The 26,750-nt window shown below is 34.4% G+C and overlaps 1 protein-coding gene across 24 annotated transcripts in view; it reads right to left on the bottom strand.

Moving 5' to 3' along the window:
* KCNMA1 (potassium calcium-activated channel subfamily M alpha 1) overlaps positions 1-26,750 on the bottom strand; it is a 510,622-nt gene that overhangs the window by 157,784 nt on the left and 326,088 nt on the right. For 21 of the 24 annotated variants that reach the window (XM_074592125.1, XM_074592126.1, XM_074592145.1 and 18 more), the window contains exons 6-10: positions 23,491-23,566; positions 19,466-19,541; positions 17,114-17,284; positions 15,339-15,430; positions 731-841 (exon numbers count right to left, since the gene is read on the bottom strand). In XM_074592125.1, coding sequence (XP_074448226.1) covers positions 731-841; positions 15,339-15,430; positions 17,114-17,284; positions 19,466-19,541; positions 23,491-23,566 — 526 coding nt within the window. Of the gene's footprint in view, positions 1-730; positions 842-15,152; positions 15,245-15,338; positions 15,431-17,113; positions 17,285-19,465; positions 19,542-23,490; positions 23,567-26,750 lie in introns of all 24 variants that reach the window. The other 3 variants (XM_074592149.1, XM_074592151.1, XM_074592152.1) reach the window with 1 other exon arrangement.

The raw sequence follows: 26,750 nt of genomic DNA, 5'->3' as shown, positions 1-26,750 counted from the left end.
ACCTCTTGGATGTTGTATCACATGTAATGCAGAGCCTGCAAACCGCAATCACCTTAAGACACCTTTCCAAATCCCACATCAGAAATGCGCAAGTGACTGTATGTAGGTAGGTATATAAGGGTAAAAGAGCAGTACTAATTATCACCATGGCTAGAATTTCTTTTCTATCTTAGCTATCTCTGTAAAGAAATATATCTCATTTATGTTAAAACTACATCTGCACCTACGTTTTTCTTTTTATAAATAGTTTGCAGTATGAAATAAGCATTTTTTCCCTAGTGAAATCAAAGGTGAAAATATGTTTTCAGATAGCATAAGTTCATACTACTTACAGTAATTTTCACTAATTTTACTGATTTTAGCAATTTTGGCAGTTTCACTAGAAATATTTGCCACTAAAGAAAATTCTCATATCTATTTATCAGCATTTCAATATCTTTACTTACATAGTTCCATTTCCACTTCAACTATGTGTTTAGCTATCTACCTCACAATCGACAGGACTGGGTCTGAAGTCTTTCTGCTTGAAACACCCATACTTAGCAATGGGTTATAAAAAATTGCAGAAAACAATTCTATTTTCAAAATACATTGTTAACAAAAGTAATTGCAAACATTGCTTTTATGGCTGTTTGGAGCCTGAAAGATCCTCTGTCTTCCCCCCAAAAATACAGCTTAATTTAATGAATTTTAAGAACAGATGATAAAACTAATCTGGAAAATTACTCACTTATGCAGAAAGACGATTTCTACGTTGACATCATCCCTATCCTTGTGCAGGAAGTCCTTCAGGAAGTTGGACACGCTTTCAAGTGTTATGTGACCACAGACAACTATGTGCCTGTTACAGAAAAATCAGAGTTAATCTTGCAAAGAAGGTAAAACAAGCAAGCACGAGAGCAAAGAAGGAAATGATAATTTATTGGCCAAACAAAAAGAGTATTAGTCTCTTCTTGATGTTTCTCTAGATCCTATTCCATGAAGTCAGAGAACAAAAACATGATTTCCAAAAGGTGCCCTGCAATTGCAAATACATATACACTTTCATTTGCAAAGACTACTACTAACAAGCCATTTGGCCAAGTTGTATTACACATTTAACAATAAGTGGCATCACTTATATGTATGTTTACACGCTGTATTAACCAGTCCCTTTCAAAGTCATATTTCTTTATTTTACACATCATTCTCCACATCTCTACCTCCTATACTGAGATTTACTGTTTAAATTTTTGGTTTACGACGTCATGAGACAGCAGATCTCCCTAAAATGATTCGATATTTATCCATGGCTGAAACCAGACACTTATGCCAATGTAGGCAGAGCAAAGCTTGCCAATTATAAGGCAATCTTTTTCATACCATAACTCCTACAGGTAGAGTACTTCATAACAAGAAATAATTATTTATTGCAGCATTTCAAGATCACTTAGAAAATCAAAGTTTGTACAGATTGTGATGTCACAAAAGTTCCACCTGCTCCACATTTCCTTTAACATTTGTATCTGACCATGTAAGATGGAAGCATAATATATACCTACATACACATTCCTGAATGCTACACATCTTAAATTATGAGAGGCTGAAGAAAAGGCCTAGGAAATTGCACTTTTCCTGACTTAAGGGGTCTTTGCTGCTTTATTATTGTAAAGCAAAGTCCCAAAATTTGTGATTAGAATATCGTACATTGTCTCACAATTTCCTTCATAGAAGAAACTCAACCCCAGCTCATTACTGTCGCAGGCTTAAGACAGACAGTGACTTTAGTATATAGTGACTTTAATATGCCTATTTCTAACACTTCCAATTGGCACCACATTATTCACAGAAGTCAGGAAGATGGACAAGGTAGCATAGATACAATTCCTGAACTAACAGTCAACTTCATTACAGTCAGATCGTCTATGCACAAATGCTACAAATGCACAATTTCGCAAACTTATTTGGCAGTTGAGCTGCCAAATGTGAAGCAAAGTAATTCGATGGGTAAGAAGCAGACCATCCAAATCACACCTACTTCATAACTGGTTTGTGGAAAACTCAGTAAAGCAGAAGCCTCATTGGCTGGGAACAACAAATAATAGGTGGCAGCAATTATTACTTATGTAATGGGCTAATAGGAGTCTGGTCTTGCTTCATAATTTGATGCTTGATGAAATGTGCGTGAAAAACACATAGAACTCATTGGAAAAAGGATAATTATGCATAACAAAGAATAAATCAATTCATGATGCGGTGAATAATTCCACCATCATGTACTGTTACTTTTGCAGTAGTTCATATGGTCACTAGAAAAGCAAAACATAGCAAAGTATTATACCAGTCCAGCACACCTTATGATATTGATCTACTATTACCACTTTTACAAATAGCCTAGCACAGAGTTTTCAAGCTTTATTTAGAAATATGATAAACACTCCTTTTGCATGAGTTCTTAGTGACATCACCAGGACTCAGATGTAATTTTAGAAATAGCAGTGGTCAAAAACTTAAATGGTTTCATCCTTTTTAACAGGTAAGGAATATGTTTATATGAGACTGATCGTGCTGTTTTGTATTTAACATAGGACTCAATACTACGAACTTCTGTTGCTAAACTAGCTATTCACAGTGTCTGCTTTCGCTTCAGTAAGATTTTGCTCAATTTCAACCAAAGTTTTTGGTGCAGTAGATGGATAGAGCACTGAGTTCTTGGACTGTAAACACTTAAAAACACAAAAATCCCTGAGTTAAAGCTTTCCTGTTTTATGAGGTGGTAAGCACAATATCAGAAAACAAGACATAAAATATATTAGCTCATCCTTTTTTGGTGCAAGGGGTCCTTAAGAGGTTTCCTCTGGGATCCCTGCAGCTTGACAAAGTTTGCAGCAGCCTCTGTACTGGATAAAACCATGCCTATATTTTCCCCTACAGGAGCACGCTTCCTCAGTTTCCCCAGTGATCAATTGCCTGAGCTGCCAGCACTGTGTGTGCATGTGTTATGGCACGCACAGTTAGGTCAGGATAATAACTTTCATCACAGAAGGACAAAATATGATTTCAAACATTAGGATTCACTCTCCATCAAATAGATGAATCTCTATCCAATATACCAATGTAAATGGAAAACCTCAAGAAAGTTCAGATTATGAAGAGCTGTTTAAAACCTGAGTAGTTTACTAGATCTAAATTCTGAACAGACTGTGTTTGACACACAACGTTACACCCACATATTGGGAAGTTCTAACTGTCTAGTGGTACTCAGCACTTCTCCTGAGTGTAAACCCATCTAGCATCAAAAATTGCAAGGGCCCAAGAAAATTACAAAAAGCAGCAAAAAATATTCATTTGTATTCCTTATACTCTCTGTACACATTTTCTAAGATGACTAATTTTAAACTATGGGTATTATTTTCTTCAAGTGTTTCCATCTATTACTAATTAAGAAATTGAACTTTCTATTTGCACAGTTGATGCATTATTTTTAATAATAGAAATAATTTCTTCTTGTAGGCAACTGCTTTGTACAGATCCTGTGCTGCTAGCTTCAGCAGAGCCTCTTCCTGGATGCTCTTGTCCTGCGCTGCATTCCTGTGCGGAAAATTTACTTCCGTCCTGGGAGATTTCACTTCATATGGGTCTTTAATTAGAGTCCACATTTTAAAAATATGGGTAAACTGAAGTGAAAAAACTGCAAGCCAGATAGACTGTGCAACACAAATTACCCTATTATAGAAGAAATTTTCATAGGATTGTAAGATTACAAGACAATTGAGGTTGGAAAAGTCCTCCAGAGGTTATCTCCTCCAAAAACTTCCTGCTAAAAGCAGATGCTTTTGGTACAATAATTCAATCCTGTTATGATTCTCTTTCAGTAGGGTTCCATAGCAATCTGCTTCAGTGAAAATAAAACATTTGCCTGTCAAATCTGGCCATAATCTTGCATTTGAGTACCAGGACTGATTCTTTTGGAAGTGTCACAAAGCATCTGCGCCATGGTTTCATTTTAGTACTCTGATCTGGGGCCAGGCATTATCTATTCTTCTCTTCTTTGCTGTTTGTATATAATGCAAGGCAGTGTCCTGAGCAGTGATTGCAACAAAATCTCCTCGTTTTCAAACAATATTTTCTCATGACATACTTGCATTAATTTTTGGTTGAAAAATCCCACAAAATATCTCCTTTTTAACGTAAATAATATTTTTGCTAAAAAGGAGAAGAAATTGAAAACAGATTTCCTGCTTGCCAAGAGAGAGTTATTAGGTACATTATTTAAGAAAACGTGGAGGCTTTATATTGTTCCAGTCTGGCTTGTATATGATTTGAAGATTTATAACTTCCTCTGTTTGTTCCAATAACCATTCCCTTTCCATGCGCCACTCATTTTCATCCACGCACTGAGAGTTTAAGTAACGCCAACATACTGGGTACCTTTCGCTTTCAGATAGAGTTGGTTGGTAGGAAAATCCTGTATTAATAATTTTGGGTCAACAGAAATGTCTAACCTCTGTGTTAAGCTTTTGTATATGAAAAATCTCAAAAGTAATACAGTATTCAGTTAAATTATTATGATTTGCCTTTTTTTTTTTCTTTCTTTAAAAATGAAATTTAGAAATTCCCTTAAAGTAGTGAAAATCACAATTCAGGAATTTAGACATTTTTATTGCTGATACGTATTCAGGAGGACTAAGGTTTCTGTTAAGTAATAGTTATCACTGGTATCATGTATCAGAGATGAAACTGGCATAATATACCAATGGGAATCCATATTATGTGACAGTGATGCTGCAAAAAGAATCTTTTTAGAGAGAATCAAAAGCCTACCAGGAGCCATATTCTATCAACCAATAAAGCCAGACTAATCCATTCTCTCCCTTATGTACTTACCGTTCTCAAAATTAATTACAGTGATGAAATATGAAAAATTATTACAGTTCTACACAGTTTATGTCAATTGTGATTCCAGAGTTGAAATTCTCTACACTACGTAATTTTTTTCCACTCAAGTACTGACATAGTGATACATTTACTAAAAATACACTAGCTTCTTATAAACTAAACAAAAATGGTGATAAAAGGTCCAAAGCTACCACAGATACAAACGGTTTGAGGAAGAAAAAAAAAAGTGAAACAAGCAAGAGCTAAAACATCTAGAATTCTGAGATGAGATAATTGAGAACATATACTTAATCCATGTAAATAGTACTGTAAATGAAAACAGATCCACTGTGAATAGGATTCTTCAAAAAATATCTTTGCGTGGTTCTTCCTTCAGAGGACACAATAGAAAAGGCAAATCTTTTGCCTGTTTATTTTGAAAGAAATTTTATCCACTTTATTGGAACAAGTATAAAGAATTTGAAAAAACTCACTCTAACTAGTCTGTCATAATAAATCAAAGACAATAAATACAAAATTCTGTTCAGCATTCAGCTGAATACATGGTGTTTACTTGTGAAGTAACTAAATGAAGTGTGGCACATATTGATCTAGATGTCTATAAAACTATAATATTTATATGAAATACATATGCTCAAATCTCTTTATGGTCTGTCTACTTAGTGTTCTGATCATGCCTTCATCTATCAACCATCTAAATTCTTTCTTTGTATACCAGTAGCAGGCTGCTGTGGTTGAAGTAAACAGGTTCTTGTAAAGTCTAACTGGTTTTCCCCAAGAAAGGATGGGTCTCAGTCACTTTTTCTTATTAGGAAAAGCAAATAAACGTCAACAGAGACTGTACATATGATCTTCTTGTTTATCTATTGGTGGTATGCAGTCTTTAAATATACCATTTTACGAAACATTTCTAGCTGCTTGTGCTTTTTATGATGTACCTAACATTATTCAAGATTCTATTAATTCAGGTCAATTAAGTGAAAACTTCATGCATGTGCTTACACATGTGTCTCTTATTTTGTTAAAAACATGCTTTATTTTAATATAAACTCTGGTCTCTAATACAGATAGAGTAATAGGTGCTGTACATTCATGATTTCATGTTTTTCTTTTTTCACAGAAGACTTGAACCCAAAGATGGTCCTCTAAGGACCACTTATTTAGCCAATATGTATAGTGAACCAGAACAATATGTTATAATATTTTAAGCATTAAAAAAAACCTCACTTATGTGTTGCATATATGACAAAACCAAAAACTGAGAACACTCATCTAGAGCAGACACTTGTGGACCAAACAAAGACAGAGCAGGTTGGTCTTTAAAAAATACCTCCAACAAGTAACTAAAAAGTGTTAGTCCCAAACTTGCCTTTTTGCATTAGTCATTCATATCTGTGAACACAGCGCTCTGAAATCAAGACATGATATCTTTTTTAAAAATTAACTGTAAGCTCTCTATTTTCTCACTCTGATTCTCACATCAGGCTCTAGAATTCTTCTAGCACAAAGGAGAGAAGTCAAAAATATTCAAAGATATACTAAATTGTCTGTCAAGTGTGCAACAACTTGGCAACTTTATTTTAATATTTGTCTGTTAAAAAGTAGATTTTCATTATTTTCTTTACTCTTGAAGGATTAAAAATTTCAAAAGGGTTGAAGTCACTGAGAAGCCAAAAGCACTGACTTTAAAGTATGTATCAACATTAAATGTATAAAAGAATACGACTACACTGTGACTGGAGATGTGATTGCAGTATGTGAGAACATGTCTGAGGTACCTTTAATTTCTGTAAATTGGACCTGATAGCTTCAGCTGCCAACTATTTAGGAAGCAGAGTGAACTCATGCAGCCCATACTGAAGCTGCTGTGATTAATTCTGACAGAAACTATCTGTTCTTTCCAATATGTTCCATGCTCTTTGGAATCTCTCTAATATTGTGAGTAAAGAAAAAGGAATTAGTTAATACCAGAAAGCACTCAAAGAGCTACATTCAGTATATGCTATACAGTACACATCAGTCAAGCAGCACTGGATCATACATCGGATTAACATAAATGGGAAATCATTAATGTCAGATGTTTGAGTTACGTCTGATGCAGATATTAATTTACTTTGTGACCAATATAAGTATGTAAAATTAAGAATCAAGAAGGAATAATTTCAAATTCTCTTAAACATAAAATTGGTAATGTGTGACAAACATACAGTCACACACAAGACCCTAATTAGTTGTGAATTATTACAGCTATGAAGCTATATCAAGTGCATTTATACAAGCCCAGGTTTCAGTCTTGCTTAGTGAGTATTGGTGGTGTGTCACTGGCATCCTTTAAATATTAGAAATTTTTTCTGAAGCACACAGAAATAGTACAGAAGAATTCACTTACACAAGTCCTCAAATATTTTATGCCTACCTAAGTGAGATTTCTACTAGAGAACAGGCCAATAGAGTGCATTTCAGATACTTTAATCCTGGATAAATAGCACACTCCTTTGTTTAAACTCCTTATCAGTGCTTGTATCTAAGTCTGTTTGCAATAGCATGCTATCATAAGTGATTCATTGTGAGCTGCTTTGCTCTGTTTCAACTTTCTTGCTCAGTTACAGCTAAATGAGTTTATCTTACATTTTTATGATGTAAGGAATTGCGCAATGCTTGTCTATAAAGCAAGTTAAGAAATAAAATTTAATATTCTTTGCTTGATGCACACCTCTGAAACTGCAATAATAAGAAGAAAGCACAGTGATTTGTTTCTCCCACAGTCTGGATAAGTTAAGAGGCTTCCACTGTAGCTTAAAGTAAAAAACGAATATTCATCCTTTCATTCAATCTTGATGGTAATATTATCCAGAGTATTTCTGCTTTCATATAAAATACCACAACATTTAGACACAACACAGCTCTATCACCACAAGAAATGTGACTTGATCTAGTGTCTCTGCCCATGGCAAGGGGCTTGGAACTACATGATCTTTAAGGTCCCTTCCAACCCAAACCACTCTATGATTCTCTGACTAATTTAATAGTATAAATAGAAGTAAAAACTGTTAAATGCTATGGCATGCACAAGGTGTCCATACCAGAAAGTTTAATGCAGGAATAAACCACATCTCTAGCTTTAGCATCTCAGTTGCAAACAGACCTTAATCTATTGCTCTAATCCCTCCAAACCCTGGGTTCCCTTCCTCCTGCTATTTTGTGCAGCAGATATCACACACACAAGACACTCTCTTACTACTTTTGAAATAAATTGAAAATAACTTCCCTTAAATAAGTTGCTTTCTATCTTCCCTCCATTACTCGTTTTCAAATTGCCTTATACATTTTTTAAATGCTCAATGAGTCAAAAAAACCCTAAAGCCTTTGTAAGCAGTGCAGGAGTTAGCAAAGTCTTTAAGATTTTTGAGCATTTCATTCACGACCCGAGCCGATGCATTTCTTTCCATAGAAATCACTCCAAAACGTCATGACTAATTTTCTGTAACAGAATCTGAGTGAAAACAAAAAGTCACAATTCACCAAAATTTGCCAATTAATTCACCACTTCTGCCATCTAACATTGCACTCCTTGGAATGTCCACACTTAAATTCATGGCCTGTGTGTTTTGTAGAATATAGTAGATCAGCAGATTTATAACCCATATTCAGTCTTTCTTGGGTCAAAATTTGGACAGCAACAACTGCTATTTTGATGCCAAACCCAAAAGTTTTTTTAAAGTTTAGGCAGAGAGAAGGAAAAGTTGAATTTTTTATAATTTTAACTAGAAATATAAAATTAGTGCTACTATTGTAGGAATGGAACATGATTTGAGACCTAGAATACACATTTAAGTCATAATGTTATATGTCACTTCCCACATTTCCTTTCTTGCTTTCATAGGAATGGATATAGTTTAATAAGCATGCAAAACTGAAAAAAAAAAGTTTGTCCTATTAGTTCTATCTGTCAGACTATTTAACACTCATCATATTTTCTTTATCACTAAGTGAGACTTCATTTGAAACAGTGGGATTAGAAGAATGGCTAGCAGATGGGAAATAGAGACACCCCTGGGGATCGTAATGCAATCCATGTCACATTCTCTTATTACATTCTCATCCCACTGGAAAATAATATCTTACATATTGTATCAAATTATTTAATATAATAATCTAATGTCACTTTCTTTGGAGCTATGCCTCTCATTACTGCAGCAAATGGACCTTTGCCAAAGTATCTGGGTAAGCCCTAAAAATTTTTTTCTAATTTTTAATCAAATTCAAATGTCTAATGAGTGCAAGATGGCCTGTCAACTTCAATTATCTGTTTGTCTTTCTGTTTACCATATCTATCTGTCTACAGTTTTTATTTTTCTCTGTGAAGTTTAGTTATTGAATCCCATGTTTCCTTCTGGAAGGAATCTCTAACAGATGATTCTTCCTGTTGATATGTTGATGATTTGCTAATTTATGGCTTGTAAATTTAAGAAATCTCAAGAAATCTCTGGGAAGCAAAGTAGATCACAAGAGAAGAGAAACAAGAGGTTTTACTGGGTTATACAGTAAAGAATTGTGATTTCATTAAAATACAATTTTAATCTTATATATTAACTACAGTAATGCCTCTGGATCTTTTTTTTTTAAACTTTGAAATATTTAACAAAGTTTAGCATAATTATTTCCTATTGGGACAAGATAAGCAGTTTATATATACACATACATGTATATAAAATAATAATAATCCCTCTCCTTCCCAATATCTATTCATGTGAAGCCACGTTCTGCTTGCTGCCCTCATAAAGAGTTTCCATTGGATTTGATAATGGTTTCAAAAAAGGCAAAAAGAATTTAGCTCATGAAATTAAAAATTAATTCAATGTAGAGGAAAGACTAAAAAAAAATAATAAAAAAAAATCATTAAGTTATGCAGTCTGTCTTTCAGTCCATAAGTTTACAAATGTCCTTTCTGTATGCTTTCTAGAGCTTTGTGCAAGCTGATTTACAGTATCCTAATGTCTTCAACTGGAAAATATTTCACAGAATTAAAATACACTCTGATCATATGAACACATGCATACAGAAATGAAATAACTGAATAAAACCAATCTTGATTCTCAAGTAAATGAGTAAATGTAGAATAAAAGATTAATTATAAATTAGTAGAGGTAAAACAAATGCGGATCTTTAGCCAAATCTCAGACCAGACCTGAGTAATATGAATGTTATAAATAAACAGACCTTGCTTTTTTTTTTGGCGGTGGGAGGGCTTAAAAGAAACAACACAGATGATCTTTTAAGTCCTATTTTGGCTAGGACTGAATGTGTAAGTTCCAAATATCACAAAAAGAGTGTAACAGCAGAACTCTACTTATCTAAACCAAATAATTTCTTGAAGAAAACCTTTGTTTCATAAGATTTAAAGTGTACGCTTTATAGTTCAGAGGTTAGTTGCAGCGCTTCAGAAAGTCATCCAAAGACAACGTGATCACTGCCTGTTCCAGACTTCCAGAGGCAGGCATGCATGAACTTACCTGTAGGTTTATTGGTACATTCTAAAACAATAAATCAGTCTTATCAGCTATGGCGATAGAGTGGCAGATACCTTTTAATCCTTCTACGGTACCTCACTTTAAAAAATACCACTTTAAAATGATCCCTTGAATACTAATTCCTGAGTTCTACAGATAAGTTACAGGAACAGCCTAAACACAGCAAGTCAAATCAAAAGCCTTAAAAAGAAAGGACCTAAATGTAGATAGGGTGTAGGGAACCATCCGCTGGTCTCAAAATTATTAAGAAAAATGGCTAAGAGGAAATATCTTTAATACTCAAGCTATATATCACTTCAGTTTGTAACTGATGAAAAAAAATGTCAAACAAACAAAAAAAGAATGAAACTTCCCCTGCTTATGTATATAAAATTAGATGCTATTTTCTAAGCTAAAACCTAATCTATAGACTTTTTATAATACTGTAATAAAAGGTCAGATTTTTTTACTTCTCCACCCAATCACGTTACATCTAGCTTTTATGTCCAGTATTTTTATCCAGTATTTTGTCATTACAAACTACGTTATCTGTTCATAATGATACTAGTTCGTCACTAATTTAACTTTATAAAATTATGTGCAAATAACTTCTTGCAAGTGTATGTTTTCATTAGTTATTTCCTAGTGATCTAGTAAGTTTCACAATGTTTAGTGAGATACGTCCTATACAATATTGCTGATATTTTCTAGTGTGACAATATAATTCTTGGCAATGAAACAATTAATGAGTCAATCTTCATTATAAATTTGTCTACTTTGCATTTTAAAAGCATTTTTCATCTTCAGAAAGCATAAACTTGATTCTGTTAAATCTCACAAAAACTCTCTCAGGTAATTACTAGTTTATTAATAATAAAAATACGCCAACTGTTCTACAGAGAAAGTAAGTCACACTGTTACCTCCTTCTACAGGTCTCAGCAGAGCGTTGGCTAATACGTAAAGAATGTTAGGTGCAATACCTGCTTTGCAAAAATTATTTCCCAAAACATAAAACCGTGTACTACAGAATTCATCCAGGGAAACACACAGGAAGGAGAAACAGTAGTAACTGAATTGTGCATGTGAAAGAACAGAAAAACTGTGTAGGACTCTATATCGAAAATACTGGAAACCATATCACTGTTATCCTAAGATAACTCTTAGCAGTATTAGCAAATAATATTTTTTACAGTTCTGATTGCTTCTCATGCTTGAATTTTATTTCCCAGTTACATCTTACGTGTGTGTATACATATATTTAATACCAACTATCTTCTGCCTTTGTAACTACAGTCTGGTTTTCTCTGTGACATTTGTATTTAGTGGTGATTATAACAAAAAACAATTATTTGTTTATTCTAACTAAACTAAGGAAGCCAGTTTTTTCTTGTCTACTGACCATCTGATTCTGGTGTATTGGGACACAGTATAAAAATTAGTTTTCTGATGAACTGGTCTGTAAACAGTAGCAGAACAGTTGTTTAGCATTAATCTCGTCATCTAATAGAGCAGATCTCATTGCTTTCACATCTGAAATTCAAGACAAGGATTGTTACCTTTTTTGGTAACTTACTTTTTTTTTTTTTTTGCACTAGGTTGTAATTATGTCAAAGTCATTACCCTTCTTGTCTTTAAATGCGTATGTTTGGTTTCAGTCACATTTTGTATAGATATGTTGGTATGCATTTTGGTAGATATGCAACAGTGAGAACTCTTATTTATTTAACAGGTGAAATTCCAGTCAAAGACTATAATAACATTCCTGCTTTTTATTCTATGAGACTATAGACTTCTTATTACAGGAGTATATTACAAAGCAGAGATTATAATTTAAATTTAAATTTAACAATCCCAATGGACTTTTGTAACAAAACTACCTAGTATCTAGTAAATTTAACCAGTGATAATTGCATACTGCCTACAAACTACTTCTGTTTCTGAACTCTGTATGCGTGTGTCTCATCTAAGAGGGAAGTAAGCTTATTTATTGTGCAAAATGATTCCTATGTAGTTTATGAGTCCTTTGGGGACTTTATTGGCTGAAAAGGAAAATGAAATGTGAGATCAAACTCACTGGTGTGTTGGTTGTTTTTCTTCTTTAGTAAGTGGAGTTTTTAAGCGTACATTCTGGCTGCTTCAATAGTTACAATTCTATAGCAAGGCTCTCCTCAGGCTAAAGCCACGTAGTGCAGTCCTCAAAATATACATAATCTTATGTTACTTTTAACTTCCCAACTAAACGTCTAATAGTCATATAGAAGCATGCTATTCCACAGACATAGTTCGTAAAGCAACATGTATAAACATATACATAAATGCTACAAAGCAGATTCTGTGTATTTATCTATTTAGGTGAAAGTTTAAAAGTATACACATTTGTTATTTTAAGAGTTGAAACTACATCTTGCAACAAAATTTAGCTGCTCTCATTTTGTATGTACATGCATTTAATTTTATCTGGAAACTTTCTGACGTTAGGAATAGAACAACTGTAGTTTCTCATTATGTTTGCTGCCAGAATCTATGTTTGGTTGCTCAACCAAAGTTCTTATATTGCTAATTACTACCACATGCCCATATCTCAAGCAAAGGAAAACTTATTGGTTCTGACAACCCATTCTCTCAACACTGAATTCCAAATGAAAACTTAAATTTTGGCCAAACATAACATTTCATCAATCTTGTTCTACTGACTGCAAAAGCAACATCAAACAACGGGTGCTAATGGCTTTTTACTGTGCAGTTCCCAAGCTTAGATTCTCTGATGAAAGACCCACATGAGCAAAGGACATCTTTAAACTACTTAGTAATTAATAATTGAACCAGAAAACAATGCATAAAGTAAATCGAACAGTTTTTATGCTGATGATAGAGTTGAGTTTGAAACGACAAGTTATACGGGCAGTAGAGAACAGCAGAGAAAGCACTGACAACATAGTGAGCTAAAACCAAACAGATAGTGCATATAAGCAAAGACAAAAAGAAAAGGTGAAAAAAATAAAATTAAGCACGCCCCAAAGCTAGCAGAAGCCTGTAATCTGGAGTTGAGTTTTTCAGGATGCGGAGTTCTGTCTGAAGATCAGGTCCAAGTTTAGAGACATCTGAGCAATGCTGGGTACTAGTGACAATGTAGAAGGGGAGAGACTAAAACTCTGTATGTAAAATAGTTTTTAACCATATTTCCCTCTGCTATAACTCCTTTGGAGCCTCAAAAACAGAGGTGTAATTTCTGTGTTTGAAAAGCTTCTCTCTTTGAGAAACTAAGTATAAATACAAGTATGAAACTGAGTAGGACTCTGTCACAAATAAACATTTTGGAAAAGCAATCACACTAGCCCATCTCAGAAATAAATTAAGGCATTTTGTTAATATGGATAAGTGATTTACAATGCAAGTTTCCAACCTTAGTGTTTATACTAAAAAATAACTTTAGACATTTGACGGTATCTCAAAAAAATGAAAGTATTGAAGTTGTCAATTGTGTCATCTAATTGCTTGAGCATTATTGAACATACAATAGTATAAGCTATAACTAAAGAAAAAACTTGGATTTATCTACCCAGTGATGTAAAAAGTACTCTAGAATAAGCTCTGTTGGACATTTACAGTCTTTCTGCTCCACAGAGAGGAGAAACAACTTGATAAAACTATAATCCACATTTATAAAATGATGCATGGGTGATGACTTGAAGGAATAAAGTAAAAAAACCCACATCTTCTTAAAGTAAGGAGAGGAACACTTAATTAGATGTGTTGCTTGTACTTGCGGTACCTTCTCTATGTTATATGGAAAGGATTCTACATGACTAGTCTTTTAGGGCAAACGTATCTCTACCAGTGAATGTCACAATGATTTGTGATGAAACAAAAGATGACAACAGTAATGGTGATATAGAGGAGAAACTACTATATCACCAAGTACGTCTAGTTCATTAAAGGCTATATCCCAGCAGGTCTAGATGCTGGGAATGCCAGAAAGATCTGGTTTTAACTTGGTCAAGAAAACAAGGAGGCTTTCACTAGAAATGTAATGAGCTAATGTGGTCCAATAAAATTTAACTTTTGCTAACAGGTAAAAATAATATTTTTTATACAGGTTTGGGTTTTTTTTCCCAAACTATATTGATACTAAGGCTGCTACTTGCTTTTCTTAGGATAGGTTTTAGACCACATGTGGAAGAGAATCACTTTAAAATTCCTGGTCATAGATCCTAAAATCACAAGTGTTTGCAATATTCATATGAAATCAATAGGAGCTGTATGAGATATGAATCTGCTGTTTGGACAATGAGAACCAGCACTATCAGACTTCTGACGTAGTCAGCCTAATGGAATAACTGAATTGACATAAATCTCATATTTTGCACTCCAGTAAACCCAAGTTTTCTAAAGAACTCAGTTGTTTGACAATCACGTGAATTATCATTGTCACTTAGTTAAGAGATGACCACACGGTAATTTGATGCCCAAAACTGTGAAGTGACAAGTGAACCTTGTTCCAGAAGCTAACTGTATGTAGAACTGCAGCAATTTTTACAAGGTATGTCAGTGTAGTCCTAGGGGTATCCAGGTTCTCTTGAAGTAGGGACTAAATGTTGTGACTTGTACCATAGCATAGCCCAGGTCTCTAATTATAGTGTGACAACTCTCCAGTGGTAACATCTGATGTCAAGGAATACAGCCTTATAAGCTGTGAGTCAGCTATTACCACCTTCAGGGGCTCTTTAAAGTCACACAACCACACCTGGTCTTTTTTGACTTACTTTCTGCCTCTGGTTGAGTTAAAAGTCCCGCCGTATTTCTTCCGATTAAGGATGAGAGCAGCAATTTCTGGCACGTAGCGAGCAAACATTGCCTACATGCATGAAACAAAAACACAAAAAAAAGAAAATGGCATGCAGAGAGTGTTCTACTGCAGCAGAGGCAGCAGAGCCTCTTGGGATACTTACTTTCTTCCACTAACCGCACTATAGGAACCACCATATTTCTTGCGGTTTCCTATTAACTCTATGATTTCAGGGACGTAGCTGGCAAACATGGCCTAAGAAGAAGATAGGAGACAGAAGAAAAGACTAAAAAGAGAGGCCAAAGAAAGGGGGATGATGAATATTTTCAGAAGATATATATCTTTAAGATCTGAAAATGCAAAAGAATTAGATCTATGAGGTTGTTTAAAAAGAAAATTTTAAAAATGTAAAAGTTCTTATCAAACAAAACAAGAGGGCTAAATGTAAAAGTTGGTCTTGGAGAAGATGCATACCTTATAAATTAAGAAAATGGTCAAAAGAAGAAAAATAGGCACACAAAACAAAACAAGAACAAAATTAATTCAAACTGGTATCTAATCATAAAATACAGTTATATCTAATTCTTCCTGAAGTGGGGAGGGGAAAAAACCTATGCAAGGTCCACTGCAAAAACCAAAACCAAGTATTATCATTACCGTTACATTTCTATTTTAAAAGACAGACTTTTTTCCCCCATGATTAGGATTCAAAAGAAGACAAAAACAAGATGGAATCAGGGGTTATTCCCCCTGTCAAGAACAAAAAGATCACCCTCCCCACCCCCAAAAAAAAGTTTTCCAAAAGTTCATGTTTTTAAAAGGATTGGAATGACATGTGATAGATAAAAGGTTTTGAGGAGAAAATAAAAACTATTCTGCCATGTTTTGTCCAACAAACATCTTCCTTGTGGCTGGATACTTCAAAGAGCTACTGCCAGTTGACATGGTCTTTGTCTTTGTATGTCAATAAACGTAGATGGGAATGCATATATTTATGTTCATATATACTCATATATATGTATCTGTGTATCTCATATATGCCATTCATAACATTAGTTATATACATATCATCTCTAAGATGAATGTATACGTGAAATCGATATATGAGAGTAAAGTAACAATATACACACATATGTATGTGCACAATATAGACTGTGAGTCATCCATAAAGCACTTACCTTGCACCGTGTAAATATTAAAATAAACCTTGCTGTTTTAGAGAATAACATTGCATCAGGTCCTATAATATCACTAACACTGATAAATAACAGAAAAGTTGACATAAGAATTAGTAACTTTGGTGCTATGCACATTCAGGACAAAACACGAGAATTTGCTGATACAAAGGCATACTGGTAATGGCCACGTGATAAATTGTGAGTTAAAGTTGTGCTACATGACATGAAAGGATGTTTGAAATTAAAGAGAATGTGGTTTGCCATCATCTGGATCAGGCAAGCTGCTCTTTAAGGCAGTCCAAAGCCACAGTGTTTGTTGGAATTCTGGGAAGGAACACAGAAGGGTGGGTAGGACGTCTGAAACCGCAAAGTGCCTTTAAGTATCAATAGCAGCCTCAAAAAAACTCACTACAATCAGTCACTAAAACGTAAAGGACTACAAATAACATTAATAAGTTGAAATATTAAGGCACGTCATGTATTCACATGCATTACTCATTTAAACGGATTAGAAAAGTTCTGACTCTACCAAATTGGACTAATTTGACAAGCTCTGCCAAAATATTTATCAATAATAAAAAAAAAGGTGTATTAAACATATATTAAAGTTTTATAATTAATTTTAATTCACAAAACCAGATATAATATTTCTCTAATTACAGCATTGAGATATACAGGATCGACTATTAAGGTAGCTGGAATAATAATAATAATAATAACAATAATAATAATAATAAATAATAATAAAAAGAGGTTTTACCAATCCCCCAAGGATGAAGAAGACCATGAAAAGGCGACCAAGGGTTGTTTTTGCATAAACATCTCCATAGCCAACAGTGGACATTGTAACCATCAGTAAATAAACACATTCCCAATATGTTAGCGGTTGATTATTTTGGAAATTTTCCCATGGATCCCCTGAGTTCTCCACCTAAAATGTACAAGAAAACATATAGTGAATTCACAGAACTGTACCACAAATTACTCTACTGATATATGCGTATGTGCACGTGTGTGTGTGTGTATATATATATATACGTAATTTGGCATATAATATAAACTCTGGATCCTTTCCTGTGATTAATGTTGAACAAATACAGAACCTAACCCTGTCCCACTTATAGCATTACAGTTCTTTTGCCAATATACATAGCCTTGCCACTCATACTTTTAATGGAAATTATGTTTTCCATTCACCACTAAATAATATAACTTACTAATGCACCTCGGTAAATTCATTTTATACCAATTTGTTCTGAACTTTTTCAGAGTGAATTTTATTTGCAATGCAATTATACTTCTTAAAGTTTTACTTTTGAAGTCTTATGTAGCGACATGTTAGGTTTCGTGATACACCATTACTTGTCCAAAAAGTCAGCTACTGTATGTGACAAAGCTATAAATGTATCAGCGGGAAGGAGCATGTCTTCTAAAATTTGTTCCACAATAAGAAGTTTGAGGATTTCTACAGTACAATAGAGAAACTTATGCTGAAAAGCAAAAAAAAAAAAAAAAACCAAACCAAAAAACCAAAACCCACCAAAATCCAAGTCCTAGAAAATAGCATTCCCCCCCTCTCCTGGTATAATAAAAAAAAAATTAAAAAAATGTTTTTAGTTCAAAACCAGGAAAAGCTAATGTTTCTATGATAAAAATGATACATTTGCCCAAAAGAGTGTAAAAAAATATAGAATCATAGAATTAGAATTGTTGTTGAGGTTGGAAGGGACCTTTAAGATCATCGAGTCCAACCTTTAGCCTACCCTGACAAGAGCCACTTCTAAACCATGTCCCTAAGTGCCCCATCTACCCTTTTTTTAAACACCTCCAGAGATGGTGAATCCACCACCTCCCTGGGCAGCCTATTCCAATGTTTAATAACCCTTTCAGTGAAAAAATGTCTCCTAATATCTAATCTAAACCTCCCCTGACGTAACTTGAACCCGTTTCCCCTCGTCCTATCACTTGTCACCAGGGAGAAGAGGTCAGCCCCCATCTCTCTACACCCTCCTTTCAGGTAGTTGTAGAGGGTGATAAGGTCTCCCCTCAGCCTCCTCTTTTCCAGGCTAAACAACCCCAGCTCCCTCAGTCGTTCTTCATAAGGTTTGTATGCTCATCTATGAATGCAAAGTATATCATAAATGAAAACATCCAAAATTTTGGTGCATCTTGGTAAGAGTAAAAATTAAATTACTATCTGGTGTAATGAGAAGATAAATATTCTGAATTTAATCTGAATTTAATCTTACATAGCTGGATGCAGCTCAAGGTAATTCAAGTGAAATCAATTAAATTGCTCTGGACTAACATTAATATCATTAAATTATAATATTAGTCCAAAAACCATCCCTAAATAATTTATTGCTATTAGCACCTTGAAAATTTCCTAAATTGATCATAAAATGGACTTAAAGGACAAACACTAAACCATATTTAATTATAGTTACCTAACTAAACAGTAAAAGCTATTGATTTAAAATGTTTAAAATAAATAATTGACATGACCTACCAAATATATGCATATTCACATTTATGAACTCATATGTACTTCTATACTATCTTACACTTTTCAGGTGCTGTTAAGTGTGGAATTACAAAACTCCTATGTTATCAGTGTCTGAAAGCTATGCCAAGAAAATTGAAATTCAAAAATATAAGAGAAGGAAATAATCTCTAAAAATTGCTACCCGGAATGTTAGCAATCCCATTAATTCTCGTGGAAATACAGAGCTGCTCTTTTCTGGCACAACCATTGATTTCCCAGGACCTCAGTACCATTTCAGCTCTGCCAACCCCTTCCAGGAAGCACTCAGCCTAGTTATTTAGGAAACATTGCCACCTACTGGTAAACTGTAATCATTCAAGAAGTTGCACCAGTTCAAGTCTCATATTTTTTTGCTGACGTTGATGGTGTATTACTTACTACTCAGAATTAGTTTTGTGTAGAAGCCTAAAATTCAGGAAGCTGCGATGTCTTTTTTTTTTTTTTTTATTGTACTCTATAGATATGTTAAGGGACTACTCAGAGCAAGGCAATTTCAGGTAATGAAGTAGCCCAGAGAGCAGATGATCCATGAGAAAAAGTCAATGAAGTATTTTCAAATATACTTACCAAATGTATGAACCCAGCTGCTGTCAGCCACGTGCTGATAAATATAGAGCACAGATTCACTAGCTTGATGGAGTTACTGAAAATAAACAAAACCCAACAACAAATAGGAACTTAGACTGGAATTTATCACATATTTTTAATATGTACCTGTATACAACTGCATACTTTAGACTGAAAGAGCTGAGTGATTATTTCTGAAGAGATCCAGGCTCCCTAAAAAAAAATTAATCAAAAGCCTATGCAAAATATGTATTATTTTGTCTTTGCAGAGTTCACATTTGAACAATTTAGATAAGTTGAAAGAAAAATTCCAATGCATTTAAGAGCAGAAAGAAAAATGGAAACCTTAGCTACATCTGTACTCATAATCAAACTAATAGAAAGAAATAATGATTTTTCACAAATAATTTGGTTGCCTCTCAGTACACTCACCTTCTCGTTTTTCATTGCTATACACCTCAGCAATTATTTACATGTAAATATTCTACTACCCTGGAATACCATCCAGGCAGTTCAAATAAGGATGTTTTTGTTGCATGCTCACCGAACATTAACGCTTGCATAGATGACCACAGGGCAAGACTACCTCCCTACAGTTATAGCAAACAATTAATTAACTATTGCAGCCAATCTGTAAATGTTACGCTGCTTTTGTGAAAAAAATTATAATTTGCAAATTAAATAACTTAGGTACACACTTTCTGTGTAAAGTCCTAAATAATTTTCATATTATTCTGCTTGCATGAACTCTTATGGACTTTGTGGAAATTCATACAGAGCTAGCGTATTTCATACTTCACCTCCACATGTGAATCCATCAAACTCTGCAAACTCTTTTTATTCCCACTATGTTCCCTATTGTAGCCAGAGGTTATTTTGAAGCAAGGACCTCACTCAGTTCAGTGGGAAAATACCATACTTAAAAGTTTATGGAAAAATGCTCAATCTCTTCTTACAAAAATCACTATGATTTCAAAAGCTAAGAAGGATATTCAACAAATACACAAGGAACTGAACTCTATGTATTACTGCGTCTAAATAATCTCACCCATTCATGGAACTGCATTGGAAATAGCTCCCCCTTGTTTTTGAAAACATTTCTAAAAAAGAACAATGCCTTAGAAAAATCACTATTATTCCTAAAGTAATACATTCCAAAAGAATAAAAATTGGGAAAAATTCACTATCAGTGTTGGTAGTAGTAGTTTGCCATAGAATTTCTTAATATTTCTGTTTATAACTACTTTAAGGACAATAAAAATGCGTTATTTTATAAACAAAGTTGAGAAATCAACCTGGAAAATTAATCTAGCCAGCTCCATTAAAAATATTTTTAAGAGTTACAGGTAGTGAAATGGGCAACTGTGGCTATTAGCAAAGAAATACAATTGTGTAATACGACAGATGCTGTAATGGATACTGCACTCAAAAATAAGATAATACACCAGCAGTTCTGCAATTAATTAGCTTTCACCTAATCAAGACACATTCCCTATTTCTCTCTTAAGGTATGATCACTTAAGGTTTATATTTTGGTGGTGATAACATTCAGTCACAGCACAGGACCCTAAACAACAGGTTCCTAGATTAAACAAGATGATAGAAATCATACTGTTGCCAAGTTCCATTATGGAAGACTAAATATCATCCTTCACCTGAACTTAGAACAGAAGGGGGGCCTGATACAATAATGCGGCAGTTGGTCTCCACATATTACTATGATACAAGTAAATGACAGCAGTCACTAAAAAATAACTACTACATGACTTGTTTGGTACATTTTATTTTTGCAGATTTATTAAACGTTGTGCCTTATCTCTCCTCTATGAAATACTCCTGTATTTCTGCCAGAGTCTAAATATAGATGACGGATTAGTCACAAACATTTTCCTGCTCTTTAAGCTCTTTCCAACATCTGTGCAAAATCCCTTACTGTGAGCCCTGCCTAAGCCTCTGGAGTTTTGTTGAAAAATATTAGAAAACAGTGAAGTGAAGGAGAGAAATTTTCATCTGAACGCCACACAATTCATTGTATTTCATAAAACACAGGAACAAAAAATATCGAGTAAAATACATTTAATTTCAAATTAGGGAAACAAACAGATCCTTGGCAGAGTACAGTCTTTTAATACGGAGCAGTAAAATTTTGCCTTGCCTTACTGGTTCTTTTAAAATATAATTAATAATTTTTAAGATATTCTAATAATTATCTAGCACTCCCACACTACTTTGCTAGTCTTCTCACTGCCTCTATTTTTGCATCGTTAGCTTCTTCCTTTGGATTCCAGTGTTTGGAATGGCCCTTCTGCACATTGTGTAAATAATCTATGTTCCTTTAATCCTCATATCTCAGTCACTAATTCCAGGAGTAATTTTAATTTACAAGTTAGAGTAAATTGTTTTCTTTACTTTACTAAGAGGAAAAGGAGGACAGAATTTCTTCTCTAATTGCACCAAATACTAAAAACACAGCCGTGCCATTTATACCCTATCAGTTTCTCATCTTGTCAGTAGTTACTTGCTATTAATGCCAAGCACACTAAAATGCCTCTAGTCAAAAACAATCATACAAGGAAGCTCTGCTTTGCAGGCTTTCTAATAATCAACATTTGGCTTTCACAGTTATTTGGACATTCATATAAATAATCACAGAGATGATGATATCTAATCTAAGAGTAAATTTGCACCAGAGAAATGCTTTTTAAAAGAACAGGTCAGTCTTGAATAAGCCAGCTCTAAATACGCTGAATGTGATTAATGCAGTATCCCTTCATTTGTGGATCTGGAAGTTTACAAATCCACCCACTCCTGAAGGGGCTTTTAGCCTTTATCCAAAAATCCTTTGAGTTTATGGGGCTTTTCCATTGACTGTCATTTCTTTTAGTGAGGTTGTTCTGTGTGTTAAATGCAAACTCATTGGATATTCCGAGCTCCTGTACAAATGATTCTCCTTTACCATACTGGCAGCATTCTAAGCTACTGGACTACGTTTTCAGTGCAGGTTCTTTGATTTCTTCATTTAAAAAAAAAAATTGATTCCTTACAGTCACACAGTTAAAGACAGATAGCGCGAGAAATTTACAGCAAAGAGAATAGTTTTAAGGTTAAGGGTTGACAAAAACAGCTGTTTACCATGAGTGTGTACAAATCTCAAGGATCTATTTCCCCATCACTACTAATTAACATAGCAAATAAATGGAGTTACTCACATACAAAGCCTTTACACAGGCATCATCAACCAGTGGAGAGAACATAGGATTTCAGAATGAAACTGAGTTTACAGTAATTACTGGAAGCTGGGTTCAATACTTCAGCTGGGTCATTTTAGGGAATGATGAAAGGCAATGCATTTTCAACTGTGAGGCATGGGAAGGTTCCTTTTTTTTTTTCCCCCCCTTCAAAGTGATCTTTTGTTTAAAGTTGTGCTTCTTCTGCACAACTTTCATGTATTAATAGCCTGAAGAATCAGTGCAAGCCAGAAGGTTACTTGGAATATTTTAAATATTCTTTGAAAGAAATGCTAATTACAATGAACATAATATAAAGATAGCTGAGTGTTAAATTAATTTTTAATATGTTTTTGATGTGAAAAGGGATGCTCAGTTAAAAAAAAACTAAAGTAGAGCCACAATGATTATTTCTTAAAATACATTTTATCTGTATTCTGTTCAGTGAATTGTGATTTCTGTTTTTCCAATGCAGCATAATATGGACTGATTTTGTGGAAAGAAGCAATATTTAATCAGTGCAGATCTCTGTAATTCACTCTGCTTTTAATTTATGAGCACTCAGTCTTGCTCAGATATTTCAAATGTAACAACACATCAAGTAAAATCTTCTGCTGATTATGTCAAAAGAGGCTGACACTGATAAATCATTCATCATCAGAAAAAGGTTTAAAAAACAGATAACAAGTGGGGCTTTTTTTCCAGAAAATAAAAAAATATATTACTAGGACCACAAACCTAAGACATTTATGTTCTATCACTAATGCAACTAACTTAGTATGTAAGCAAAGGTCTTACCTTGTTTTAAGGATATTCAGAAACTGCAAAATTTCTGAAAACTGTATCAGTCTAAGAGCTCTTAAAAATCTTAAACCTGCAGTAAAGAAAAAAAAAAAGCTCTAGTAAAGAATAATTCAAATTATAACAACATTTCACTTACAATGACAGTGATCAATGAAATCAGCATAGGTAGCGTACAAAATGTCAAATACCTTTGAAATGTTCTTCCATATTTAATGGTTCCAAGATCCTTACCACGTTTTTTTCAAATTTTTTTGAACTTATTTCCTTAATAGTTGAAGTATCCTCCCAGGAAACCTTAGTTTATGTAGGGAGCCATGGGAGGAGACACACAGGCTGAAAGCTCAGTGGGAGAAAAACCTCCCTGAGGTTCTCTTGGTCGCTCTAGTGCACATGTCCTTCTCTTACAGGCTGTCAAAGACACACACAGATCTAAAACTCCTCAGTCCCCCAAGCTCCCACATTGCTTAGTGAAAAATAAAAGATTATGGGCAAGAGATCTGATAACCTTGATAAAGTAGATTGTGTATATGCCTGATTAAATTGATAAACCTTAATGACGTAAAATCTTTTATGGTAATAATGCTCCTTATCTCCACCCTAATTTCCAAAAACTCAAGCAGGACAACAGAGGAACAACACATTCTCTCTTAAAAATGACAAATCTACTGCTATTCTTTCCACCAGACTATAGGAATAGATTACCCTTTGACTATTAAAGAAGTAACTATTTCTGTAAAGAAATAGCATTTTTGTGTTGAAATCATGTTGCATGAAAAGCAATTCCCAGGCAACTGCAAAGCCAGCGAGACATACACACAGAGTGTGTGCAAGAGAAAATACTATAGAAGATTAAGGGCTTAAATTATTAAAGGAGACTGATGCTGATAGTAAATAATTTGGCTGCAGATCTTTGGCATATGAATAAAAGTACTTTGTGTATTATACACATGCACAGCTTATAAAATTAAAATAAGGCTTTGAGGATAATTTTTATTAGACAGTACAGCCAAGAGTTACATAAAAGTTGTGTAACATGGTATTGTGACTGTTACAATTAGGTCCAGGGCACCTTCTTTTCATACTTTCTCGTTATTGATATTTATTGTAGCCACTTCCAGTGCTATAAACCACTTTTTATTTCTAGAAACTTAAGGAAAGACTGGTCCTGGTAAACATATAAAGATTGTCACAACGCTCATCATCTCAGTGGAGTTGAGAGTTTCCCCTCAAGAGCAAAGATGCGTATGGTGAGATGTGTCTAAATCAAGGCTCTACTCACAGTATTCTTGGGAAGTTGTTAAATAAAATTTTTACTCTTGTTAAGTCTCATAAATAGCCCTATTAAGTAGCCTTATTTAGGCTCATAAGTAGCCTTAAAGTAGAAAATCACTCCTGTCTGTGTATTACATGGATGCAAAGTTTCTTTTTAATTACTGACGGTGGGGAATTCTGAAGATTAATTACAACTTGAAAGCTAGATTTGATGATCTAGATGAAAAGCAATAAAATGATGCTTAATAATTCTAAACTTCATATCCATTTGCAATTACAGGATGATGATTTTGGATCATAGTGTTGAAACTGAGAGACATGTCCTTCTGCTCCACTTGCAGTAACTCCAACAGTTGCTACTTCTATCCAAAGAGACGTGGCTGGCATGGAGAGGACCTTCACTAGCAGCCCTAAACTTCCTCACCTCTTTTCCATCCAGCAATCTCCCTCACTCAACTCCCTAGGCACTTTTTGAAAAATGGCTAGTGGGAGAAAAATCCTTCCTTTCAAATGCTTTGCATTGCATCTGAAGCAAACAAGATGGCCAATTTACCCATTGCAATGTTTCAAAAAGAAGCCGGAGAAACGTCAATGTTAGCAATAAAACCTCTATCTCCAGACTCTTACAATGCTTCAAGATATATTTTAGTTGCTGAGACATCAAATGATAGAACACAAAGATTATGGCTTTGATGTAGTTTTTGCAGAAGAAGAAAATCATTACGGATTATGTTCTGCATTTGCTACAGCCTACACTATTTTAAAGAATTCCTTTCAGAGAATAGAATTTAAAAAAAAAAAAAAAAAAGAAAAGAAATGGAGAGTTTGCTTGGACAGTTTACCTGAACTACAAATTAAAAGGTTCCAAGGACCTTGTAACCTCTGTATCTTGTGAAGGCCTTTACTTGTGGGGCTGTATTTTATAGCTAAAGGAATTATTACACAGAAAGGATCAAATTTTGATCTTCAGAAACCTCAGTGTATTACCAGCTTTGTGTGGTTCAAATATGAAGGACAAAAATGAAATGTAAATAATAGCTTTCCTTATCATTATGGCAAATGAATTCTTTTCAGTATTCTACTCTTTTCAAGACCCAAACAGTTCTGTTATTAGGTTCCTATACACATCATTTTATTTGATTTTCTGTACTTCCCGTCTTGCAAATAAATCTGAGTTTCATCATCCTAGCAAAAAAGCAAAAAAGGAAAACCCTTCATGACAATACACCTTTGAAGCCTATAAAAATTATGTATTTCAAATGTTTTCAATGCCCATTAAAATTATATTCTCAGTTTTGCTTCAAAGGACCTCTAAAGGTCTTTTTTTATAAAAACCTATTTGGAATATAATATTCTTTCCAGCTATATGAAGAGCCATCACCTCATATAAATTTCATCAGCAGAATGAATATTGCAGGAAAATGTTTTTGTTTGCCCTGACAGTCACTGTTCCTGAACAGGCGCTGAACAAGGAGTCCAGTCTGCCTCAGTGGGACAGAATGTTAGGGTACTGGATTTAGTAATGAATCTACTGGTTCACTTCTGAGCTTTATAGTCCCCTTCAGTAGAAAATTTAGCCAACTGAGGGCTTTAAAATCCATTTGACATTGGCTGATATCAGAGTCAAGGAGAACCTGGCTCGGGAGGAAACAAGCAGAGACTGGGAGTAGCGTTCTTAGCATAAACCACGGTGCAGACAGTTTGCAAATAGGGCTGAAAGGCTTATAGTTGAGCAGGGAGGAAGCCTATTTAAAGTAGGAAAATAAGGAATATTTGTAAGAGATGGCTATTCCAGAAAAGTGTAAAAGAGAACTCTGAAAAGTGATCTGAAGAAAACACATAAAAGGACCGGACAATGGTAGGGCTGCAGCTGGTAGGGTTGATTAACCTTGTTTCCAGGTACTCACAGTATCTTGCTCTCAGGGTCTTAGCGTACAAGTATGCTAAGTATGAGGTTAGTTCAGTGTTTGCAGGTGAAACCC

The sequence above is a fragment of the Larus michahellis genome, chromosome 6 (assembly GCF_964199755.1).
Source record: "Larus michahellis chromosome 6, bLarMic1.1, whole genome shotgun sequence".
NCBI classification, from domain to species: Eukaryota; Metazoa; Chordata; class Aves; order Charadriiformes; family Laridae; genus Larus; species Larus michahellis.
The sequence above is the reverse complement of the archived record's forward strand: the minus strand, read 5'-3'. Positions and strand labels throughout refer to the sequence as shown.